Here is a 10,895-nt window from a genome sequence, read left to right as displayed (position 1 = left end):
GCCAGTTAGTCAGCCAGCCAGTCAGTCATTCAGTTAGTAAGCAGCCAAGGCAGTCAGCCAGTCAGTCAGTCATTCAGTCAGCCAGCAGCCAGTTAGTGAGCCAGCCAGTCAGCAGCCAGGCAGTCAGTCAGTCAGCCCACAAGATGGGGATTCATAGGGGATGTCACTTCTGTGGTAGTTTATCATTTCTATGAAATGCCCATTACCTTTTCTCCTTTGGGACCCAAGTCACCCCTTTCACCTCTGGATCCCTAAGAGGAAACCATAGAAGAGAGTCAATGAGTTGACTCCTAGGGGAAAAATGAGCATTTCTAACTGAAAACGCCATAGGTCAGCACCCTTACTTCCCTTAGAAGACTGGGTATGCCCAGGAAAAGCTTTCTTTATGAGATACCTCCTATTTGGACCCCCCAAAACTGCTTACGTTAATAAAAGACACTCCACAGAAAATTCTGGGTCCTAGATTTTCTCCTATCTTCTAGGAAATTTGTCCTCAGGGTGTGGCTGGATTTTTCACTCCATTTTTGACAGACAGTGAGGCTGTGTGGTAGAAGCGTGGCCTACGTCACGCATCTACCATCTTCTCCCAGCTCCCCCTGACAGGTGTGTTCATGCTGCAGCTGGCACAACCTCCAGCCCTTACCTGCTCCACGTGGGGAGCTTCCACCTCCACTGGGAGCACCTCCCTAACCCACCCGTCCTGGCTCGGGGGCCCTCACTTCTGTCTCATGGCCCACTGACAAAGGACAGGGTAACATCGAGGGGTGGCAGCTGCAGCCACTGACTAAAGAGACCCCTGGGCCCATGCTCTGCACATCACAGACCCCAGATTCAGCTCCGGAGAGCCATAGAGACAAGCACGAACCTTTTCCCCTCTGGATCCAGGGTAGCCCTAAAAGAAAGCAAAAGGCGCATTGACAGTCAGCCCTGTAGGACCTCCAGGTCTGGTGTAAGAGTGGAAGGAACCCCTGGATGGGGTGGTGGGATATGTCTCCACACTGGGCTGCACGTTCTAGGGCAAGGGTCAGGGGAGGGTTGCAGCAGTGAGTATAAAGATGACCCTGAGGGTTGTGTTTATACCAGGCCTAAAAAGAGCATTGCTTTCCTTAACCCCCATCCCCAAAGGCCCAAACAAAAGGCTTCCATCTGCTTCGTTGCCCAGAGGCTTGACCTCATTGTCCAAGAGAACAGCAGGAATGGCCTCCCTCTGCCCTGTGTCCCAGAGCATTCCCCCCTCCCCGCCCCCGCCCCCGCCAGGGCTAGTAAAGATAAGCACAGCCTGACACCAGCCTCTCCTACGTCTGTGATAATCCCCAGCCAAGGACGGCAGTCACCCAGTCCCCACTTTATAGACACCAGCTGCTCCAGAGCCTTAATCAGAAGACCTGGAACCATCTATCTGGACCAACACACTGACCTTGGAGCCCATTGGTCCTCTTGACCCTGGCAAGCCCATCAGACCCAGGTCACCTTTTTCACCCTGTGGGAATCACAAGAAGAGGGGGGAAAAAAGACCTCCAGTGACATTTCCTAGAGAAACTGAACCAGGAGAGGCATAGGCAAGATCAGGATGGAGCTGGGGACATTGAGGTTGGCCTGTGAATCTGAGGACCCCAAATGCTCCCTTGTTCACTCCCAGGGGTCCAAGACTACAGACTCCAGGCTTCATTCTGGTATTTGTCATGAAATGTAGAAGGAAATTGTCCAGGGTAGAGCAGCTCTCCAAACCAAATGCTCACTCATGTGTTATAAATGAACTGACATTTGATCTTCTCCCAGAGAGGGTTGGGAAAGGGTGGGGAAGAGAGCATGCAGGCACTTGGGTACTCAAAGGACAAGGTAAATGTGCTCCAAAAAGCTACATCTGCTCTGCTGTCTGTATAGGGAGGGCCTTTCAGATGTTTCCGTATACTCTTACCCTAGGTTTGAGGCCAAGCAGAGTGACCACTAACCTCTGAGTGGAAGCGGGGGACTAGGATTCAGGGACGGGATCTGTTACCCTTCAGAATGGTTTACAGTTGGAACTTTTTGTACCTGCCATGCTAAAAAACTTTAACCAGCACTAAACAATAAAAATATAAGGTGGGCCACATACTTAATTTAAAATTGTTTAGAAGTCACCTTAAAAGTAGAACTAAACGGAAGAGATTAACTTTAAATTTAAACATTAAATTTACTCTAATTAATCTAATTATTAATCACTATTTAATAATCCAATTATTTTAAACACATCATCAATGTAAAAACTATCCATGAGAGTTTTACATTTGATTTTTCACAATAAATATTTGAAATCTGCTGTGTATTTAACATTTAAATCATACCTCAATTCAGGTGTTAAATTTTCATCTAAAATACTTGATCTGTATTAGATTTCATAAAATTTATAGTTAAAAAAGCAGATTTCAACTCAGTTCAGTTCAGTTCAGTCACTCAGTCATGTCCGACTCTTTGCGACCCCATGAATTGCAGCACACCAGGCCTCCCTGTCCATCACCAACTCCCGGAGTTCACTCAGACTCACATCCATCGAGTCCGTGATGCCATCCAGCCATCTCATCCTCTGTCGTCCCCTTCTCCTCCTGCCCCCAATCCCTCCCAGCATCAGAGTCTTTTCCAATGAGTCAACTCTTCTCATGAGGTGGCCAAAGTACTGGAGTTTCAGCTTTAGCATCATGCCTTCCAAAGAAATCCCAGGGCTGATCTCCTTCAGAATGGACTGGTTGGATCTCCTTGCAGTCCAAGGGACTCTCCAGAGTCTTCTCCAACACCACAGTTCAAAAGCATCAATTCTTCGGCGCTCAGCCTTCTTCACAGTCCAGCTCTCACATCCATACATGACCACAGGAAAAACCATAGCCTTGAATAGATAGACCTTAGTCGGCAAAGTAATGTCTCTGCTTTCGAATATACTATCTAGGTTGGTCATAACTTTTCTTCCAAGGAGTAAGCGTCTCAAGTTGCTCAAAAATACTTAAATGTTTTCAAATAACTGAATTGAGTAAAGATTTTAAAACTCAAACTTAAATTAATTAAAATTTCAGTTCGTCAGTTGCACTTGGCACCTTTGAAGGGCTCAGTAGTCACACGTGGCTAGTGGCTGCCGTGTCGGATGGCTCAGCCTTCTATACGGTGGATTTTTAAGAAAATATCCTGGAGACTTTTCCTAAGACGATTGGGAACAATTTTCTAGTCTCATAATAAATGCTGCCAATGCGTCAGAGCAGATGGTGACATTTCCCTACCCACCCCTGACTTCTGCAGGTCAGTTCTAAGTCATGGCCTCTGAACACAATAGTCTACAACCAAAGTGTGTAAAAAGACACATGCGTGTGGGTATGTCAGCTGCTCCTCACCTGTCTGAGGAAGGGGATTTCCCCAGCATTTAGCGATCCACCTGCGAATGCAGGATTTCCGTGGCTCCAGGCCCCAACTCCCTCGCCCTCACCCTCCACCCCCTGCCCAATTAGTATGATGGGCCAACAGCCTTCCAGACATGAGCTCCTTTGGGGTCATCTCAGGGAGCCAAAGAATTGTGAACTAACTCTCAGGACAGAGCAGGGCAGGGCTCCAGGCAGGAGGCAGCAGGCCTTGTTTCTCCTCCCACAGGAACACCTGTGGGGCTGACTGTGGTCTTGTGGAAGAGAGGAAGTTTGGGGGGCCCTCTGGGCGGTCCTTGGGCTCTCTCCTTTCTCCTTGTCTTGAGGAGGTTGAGTTTTGCTGACTGTGCCAGAAGACAAGGGAGCTGCCACCTCCTCCCCTCGAGTTCTGATGCCCTGAGAGCCGCCACACTTACCCTGGGGCCTTCAGGGCCAGGCCAGCCAACAGGCCCAGGCATGCCAGGAACTCCTGGGGGGCCGGGTCTGCCCTTCAAAGACAGAGAATAAAAGTTAGGACTATTGGGCTTTTTCCCCTCCCTCTGAAAACAGATTTGTCTCTGTGGCCTGGTAGGGAGTATGGGCCCAAGCATGGCCCTGGGATGCTCATCCCAACCTCCAAAGACTCATGGCCTGGAAAACTGGGCCTCTTGGATGGGAGTTCAAGCCCTCAGTATCACATGACGTCGACGACATTGTTCCATTTAAGAAATGGAAGGTGGTGGGAAGGAGCTCTAAATATCTCAGTCCTTTGACTACTCTCACCCACCCACACATCCCCTGCATTCCAATATATTCTCTCCAAGGAGGCAACATAGAAGGGGAGGATGAGGTTTAGGGGAGCAGCGACAGAGGCTGGGCCCTTTCCCTTGAGGTCTTTCCCCTGCTCAGTGTGCCCACCTCCCAGAGGATGCCTTCCTTGCCATAACAACTCACTCCTTCCTGCAACCTGCACATGTGGGTTTGCTGGGAGCTGCCCACCAACTGAGGCATCACCCCTTCCTGAAGCCAACAGCCCAGTCCCCTTACATCAAGGTGAGGCAGGACAAATTCTCTGTTGCCATTCCCACTCCAGAGCTCCTCTGCGGCTCAGGCTGAAGCTGGATGTCACCTGGTACCACCTCTCTCCCCGTGTTGCTGGGCCTCCCCTCCCCTAGGCTCCTCTGGCGAGAGCTGCTTTAATCATTAATTCACTTGCATGTGGCATGGACCACCTCTATCTCTGTGTCTAGGAAACCCAACAGAGGCCAAGCAGCTGTGGAAGAGCAAGCCCTGCAAGACAGTGTGGGGGCAGTGAGGTGGGGTCTGCATTGACCTCTGCACCCACTGGCTAATGTTGGTTAGCCTAGCTGGGGATATGGAAGGCTCATCCCTGACCTGGAGATCACGGCCCTGGCGGGCACACTAGCTCCCGCTCCTGCCTGCTTCACCCACGGCAGACATCACTAAGCAATCACAGGCCTTGTTCTGAGCGCAGAGAGGATGACAGAATCCTCCCAGCCTGGCGCTTCAGGCAACCACTAGGCCTTGGCCGGAGTGGTCAGCTGTGTCCTAAAGGGCTGGGACTTTGTCATACAAAGGTCTGTTTGAGGCTTTTATTGATAGTAAAAGTATTTGGATAAAATAACTAATAAGACAGTAATTTATACTTAGAACCATGGGCATCTTTTATTGGTCTTGAACCTTCTGTATCCCCAAGACCAACAATTTCAGTGCCAGCATCCACTGACCGCAGTGGGTAATGGTTGGTTGACTCCTTCCTGATGCTAATAAGAGTCTTAATAACATGTATTTGGTTTATTCGGAGTCCCTGCGACCTTAGGTAACTCCGGTTTATTTCAGCTGGGCCCTGAGGCAAAGCCGTTCGTTCTTGTCTGACACTTAATTCCAGTTTAATCAAATTGACAGTGAGAGTCATTTGGTGCCGCTGGCTGGGGCCTTGGAGGGTTTCTCTGATGGATGGCAGGATGAGGCTGAGGGGAAACCTGGCCAGGCTTGGCAGCTTCCGAAGTCTGAATGCCACCAGGAGCAGGCTGCAGACCCTGACTAAGAAGCGGGCAGACTGAAGTGGTTGCTTCCGTCCTCATCAGGATGACTCCTGGGGATCGGGGTTGGGGGGGTGTGCAGCCGGTCCCAATCCCTGAGGGCACAGCTGCCGTGTAATTCTGACAGAGTAACGTGGACCATACCTTCCTTCCTGGTCGACCAAGCTCCCCCTGTGGATGGAGAAGACAGGTAAGCAGAGACTGCTTTGGAGGAAAAGTTCTGGAACCTGAGGGCTTGGCAAGGTCTGATGAGCCGGCATGCCCACGAGGCTAGGTGCCCTGGAGGCTCACAGCGTCCCCGACACATCACCGGGCCCCACTGAGACGGATGGATGGGGTCCCACGCCCACAGTCACCATGGAGCCCATTGTCACCCTCTAAGGCAGGATTAGCGCATGCTTCTAAATCTCAACCAGGAAATCCTCAGCGGCGTCCCCAGAAACCAGGCCGGCATTACCCAGGGGAGGTGGGGGTGAAGACAGAGGTGCTTCATACCTTCTCTCCCTTTGGTCCAGTCTTGCCAGGAAGCCCGGGCGGACCCTACATAATCAAGATAAGAAAAGAACAAAGCCCGCTTCAGCCAGAGGCAAGGCGGGTGCGGGGGGCCCTGGGTGCCCTGGCCCCTCAGTAGGCGGTTCTCACTGCAGACTCAGGGGTCCCGGCACGGCAGGAAGGATCCTGCACCCCATCCAGGCCAGGCCCATCCCTCTCCCTGGGACCCCTCTTCTTGCTTTCTCTGGGCTGTTTTCAGCATCACTGTTACTGCGGTGCTCACATACCTGCTTTCTGTGATTTTCCTTTTCTCTCTGGAATTCTCGGATGGCCCAAACATCCTGAGTGCTTGGCGAAGGCAACCCAAGAGACTTAAGAAGGGCTATTTGCTGAACACAAGATGCTTCACCACCTCTCACCTCTTTTCCGCTGCTCTTACCAAGTTTCCCTGGGGCCCTGACCAGACAGAATTAGGCTTTGCCCGCAGGAGCAGCTAACACAGAAATTCCCGTGGTGGATCTCTGGGTACCAGGAAGAGCAAAAGCCTTCTGTTTTAAGATGCTAAGAGTGTGGGCAGGTGAAGAGTGCATTTTTTGTCCCACTGCCCGCCCAGGGGGTGGGGCTGAGTCCAGCTCGGGGAGCCCGGCGCCTGTCGCGCCTCTCGCACTGAAGCTTGGCATACACACGGCAGGATGTAGCTGCCCTCAGTGCACGTGCCTGTGAAACCCTCAGTTGGCCAGCTGTCTGCCAAGCTCCCCAGGACAGCAGAGAGGAAATCCACCAAAACCCCCAGGCCACCTCTTCATCCCCAAGATCTACAGGGGAGCATGCCTTATGTGAACCGTGTCTGAAATAGGATTTCTGTGAAGTTTGTTCAAACGACCCACTCCAGCCAAGGGATTCCGATCCTCTCTGCACATCAGAAACCCCTGGGGGACCTTTTAAAATTCCCCAGGGACACAGGCATCCCAGGGGATTCTAATGGGCCGAAAAGTTGGGGAACCACCGCTTTTGGTTTATTCTCCTTCTGTTTGGCAGTGGGGAGGGAGAGTTTTGCTTCCACTCTTTCTTCTTTTCCAAGCCTCAGTAACTTTTGTTTTCTTCAAATGGGCTAGAACTATTTATCAGGCCATGATGCTGTCCCTAGCTCAGGGCTTCCCACACTTTGACGTGAGGGTGACTCCCCCTGGGGAGTCTTGTTAAGATGCAGGTTCTAATGAGAGGGGGTGGCGTGGGGGGAGGGGAGGCTGAGATTGTGTGCTTCCAGCAAGTTTCCAGGTGCTGGCAGTTGTGGGTCCGAGGCTCCCCCTCTGCGTGGGTACAGGGTCGCCATGTTCCTGGAGCGCAATGGTGGCTGTGGGATCCCCGGAGCCAGCCACACAGCCTCCCAGGGACCCACGTGGGCTTGCACCAGGTCAGAGAGCCTCCTGTGGGGCTGGAGACCTCGGCCTCAGGGCAGCCGGGAACCCCTTCCTGTCCCGTGGGTTCTCTGCAGGTGCAGACCACGGGAGCTGAGAAGATGGAAATCCCCCTGGGAGCTGAGCCTCGGGCACCCACCGTGCATCTCTGCAGGCTTCCCAGAGCCTCTGTGGCAGTTCTGGCCATCTGTGGGTCCCAAGTCCTGCTTTCTCCAGTGCATTTAATAAACATTTATGGGGAAGCCCTGGTGGCTCAGAGGTTAAAGCGTTTGCCTGTAAGGCAGGAGACCCGGGTTCAATCCCTGGGTCGGGAAGATCCCCTGGAGAAGGAAATGGCAACCCACTCCAGTATTCTTGCCTGGAGAATCCCATGGAGGGAGGAGCCTGGTAGGTTACAGTCCACAGGGTCATAAAGAGTCGGACGCGACTGAGCGACTTCACTTTCACTTTCCTTCTCTTTCTACTTCCCAGCCAAGGGATTCCAAGCCTCTCTGCACATTACAAGCTCTTGGGAACCTTTTAAACTTCCCCAGGAACATGGGCCAGGACTACACCCCAGGTACTGGCATGGGTGGGTACAAAGCAAGGTGGGCAATGCCCCTGCTCACAAGAGCTGGTCTGCAAGGAGCCAGACAGGGAATACTTGGGCTTTGCCTCTGATACAGCAATTCTATCACAACTCAACTCTGCCCTTCAGCGCAAGAAGTCGCCGGAGAACGATAAACTTTAATTACAAAACATACCGGACTACACCCCTGGCCATAGCTTGCCAACCTCAGGCACAGAGCTTGTATTTTATGGAGGCAGGGAGACCCAAGAGTCTAGGAACAAGAAGAAAACTAAGCAGAGAAGGAAACCTGGCCCCCAGGTGGAGAGCGATGGGGCAGCTTCTGCGACGGAGGGCGGAGGGGGCATGTCTGAGGAGGCGGGGCGCCTGGGTTCTGAGGGACAGAGGAGCGAGCCACGGAGACAGTCAGAAGGAAGGGCATTCCGAACAGCCGGAGCCACAGGCAAGGCCCAAAGGCTGCCACAGACTTCGGGTGGATGAGGACCCAGGACACGCACGGCGGCTGCACTGAGCAGGCCGTGACCTCATGGGAGACACTTTGCAGGAGATACGGGTCCCCACGCGGGGCTTTACTCCCAGGGTGAGGAGTGTGTCTTGGTCTTCCTGTGACGGGAAGCCACAGGAGAGGTGACAGAATTCCTCTCTCCTGTCCCCACGGCAGGCCCAGACCCCACATCCTCCTCGATGGACCCCTCCGCCAGGCCAGCCAGAGGGCCCGGGAGTCTGTGAGACAGTCTCTGGAGGGGACCCTTTGTCTGCCTAGAAAGCCCTTCCGCCAGCGTTTGGCCTGCTCCTCACTCTGACCCGAGCTCTGGTGGGGAGGGGTGGGCTGGCTGGGGCCCATGTCTAGGGCTAAAATGAGTTCAGAGCATCACGTTTCCCTGTTGGCCCATTTTTCTGCCCTGCATGCAGGCCCCTCTGGGTGGGGTTAATAGTTGCACTTCTGAGCGTTTTTCTGTTGACAACTATAACAATAACCACCCCCATCTAGGCAGTAGCTCGCCTGGTCACCTCCCACATCTGGTCCTGCAAGGGAAGTTATATCCCCATTGTGCAGATGGGCACACTGAGGCTGGGAAGCAGAACTGGCCAGAGAAGAACCATGTGGTTCCTCCAGGGCAGGAAAACAACCCCAGGGCACCTGAAGAGAGGCAACTCTTCACCAGGGGTAGTGGGCGGGGGAGGGTCCCTGTCCTGAGCAGAGGACCTCAGGGGAAGGGGCCGGGGGTGCACAGACCTGGGGGCCCGGACCTCACAGGAAGGGCCCAGTGCACTGACCTGGGGGCCCGGACCTCTGGGGAAGGGGCTGGGGGTGCACTGACCTGGGGGCCTGGACTTCAGGTGAAGGGCCCCGGAGGGTACTGACCTGGGGGCCCGGAGGCCCAGATGAGCTGAGCGACCCCTGCGCACATGGGGACTGCGCCGTCTCCAGCTCCAGGACGAGATTCTTCATGTCTGGGGAGAGAAGCTTCAAGACAAGGTGATACAGGTTTTGGGTCTGACCAGGGGTGCAGAAGAAGGGTCAGCCCCGGACACAGACCTGTTCCACAGCCCTGCCCCAAGGCCAGCCATTCCCTGACTCCCCATTGGGCGTCTCACAAAGGTGACCTCTGACTCCCAGTCTCCTTTCTCTCATCTGCTCTGAGACAAGCCTGGCTTCAATGGATTACAGAGAAAAAGCAACCACTCTGGATGGAGTTAGGAACTCACTCGGGGGCCTTTACCCAGCATCCAGGAGAGCACCATCCAATAGAAGTAAAATGAGTCACTAATGTGTCGCCTTAAATGTTCTGGTAACCACATAAAAAGGGTAAAAGGGAATCAGTGAAATTAATTTTGATGAGGATTTTATCTTACCCAGTATATCCCCAATATTATTTCAATGTAAAAAAAAAATACTGAGATATTTTGAGTCATTATAAAAGGCATTCAGTGTGTGTTTTATACTCAGCACATCTCAGTTGGAACTGGCCACATGGGGCCAGAGGCTAGTGTATTGGACAGTATGGGTCTAAGAGGTCCTGGAAAGATCCGAGCATGACGAGCCCCTGGAACGCCTTCCAGCTCAGCTTCCCCCATCCTGCTCTTTCCCTGCCTTCCCCTCCCTTTCCCCAGTTCCGTTACCCCCTCAGGACTGTTTCTTGTGTCACCTGGTGGATAAGGGTGTAAGAAGGAAATTCCACACGCGCTCAGGGAGAAGAAAAACCAAGAGGGGGAAACTCCACATCTGAGCCGCGGACAGGAGTCCAGAAAGTTATCAGTTCACCTCAGTGTCTCTGAGCAGACAGGACCCTTGCCCGTCTTCCTGCTGGCCAGCTGAACGGCCCAGCCCAGCTCCCACTTGAGGTGGGGGGCGTGCAGAGAGCCGGCCCCTGAGGACAGCCCCGGGAGGAGCCCCTACCCGGCAGAGGGGCGCCCCGGGACCCGATAGTCAGCGGTACTCACCGGGCCCCGGCCCCCTCGGAAGAAGGGTGGCGGGAACAGCGGGGGCGGCGGGGGCGGCAGCAGGCAGCATGCTCGGGGGCCGCCGCGCCTCTTCTGATCCAGGCCAGGCAGGGCTGCTGGGAGGACACCCCCGGCTCGTTAGTGTGGGGCCTGCGTCAGGGCCTCTGGGTGCCCACGGTGCCCAGGGAGGGGGACTTCTCTCACTTGCAGGCTGCTGGGCGGGAGCGCCACCCCTGCCTATCCCTGCCCGGGCCCTCCCCGCTTCGCCAGGTAGGTGAGTGGGCACTGCGGCCACTGGGACCACTGGGAGGCCAGGCTCCTTCTCCAGATGCTGACGGCCACTTTGTAGACGGGACAGAGAACAGACGGTTCAAACAGACCCGCCACGGGCCCCTTCTCTCAGCTGGGGAGAAGGCAGGCTCTGCTCACACCCTTGACACGTGCCTGCAAGGAACATTTTCGTGGGCGAGGCAGTGCCCTGGGGCCAAGATGTCAAGCATCCGTTGGACTCCAGACTCTACACAGACATTCAGGTCACCCGAGCTCACAG

The 10,895-nt window shown here is 54.0% G+C and overlaps 1 protein-coding gene across 2 annotated transcripts in view; it reads right to left on the bottom strand.

Moving 5' to 3' along the window:
• COLQ (collagen like tail subunit of asymmetric acetylcholinesterase) overlaps nucleotides 1-10,895 on the bottom strand; it is a 65,819-nt gene that overhangs the window by 23,736 nt on the left and 31,188 nt on the right. For both annotated transcript variants that reach the window (XM_040263727.1, XM_040263739.1), the window contains exons 2-9: nucleotides 10,346-10,461; nucleotides 9,267-9,368; nucleotides 5,918-5,962; nucleotides 5,567-5,593; nucleotides 3,797-3,868; nucleotides 1,418-1,480; nucleotides 866-892; nucleotides 207-251 (exon numbers count right to left, since the gene is read on the bottom strand). In XM_040263727.1, the coding sequence (XP_040119661.1) occupies nucleotides 207-251; nucleotides 866-892; nucleotides 1,418-1,480; nucleotides 3,797-3,868; nucleotides 5,567-5,593; nucleotides 5,918-5,962; nucleotides 9,267-9,368; nucleotides 10,346-10,461 (497 nt within the window). The remainder of the gene's footprint in view (nucleotides 1-206; nucleotides 252-865; nucleotides 893-1,417; nucleotides 1,481-3,796; nucleotides 3,869-5,566; nucleotides 5,594-5,917; nucleotides 5,963-9,266; nucleotides 9,369-10,345; nucleotides 10,462-10,895) is intronic.

Source organism: Oryx dammah, unplaced genomic scaffold (assembly GCF_014754425.2).
Source record: "Oryx dammah isolate SB20612 unplaced genomic scaffold, SCBI_Odam_1.1 HiC_scaffold_2, whole genome shotgun sequence".
NCBI lineage: Eukaryota > Metazoa > Chordata > Mammalia > Artiodactyla > Bovidae > Oryx > Oryx dammah.
This window is presented reverse-complemented; position numbering and strand designations above follow the sequence as displayed.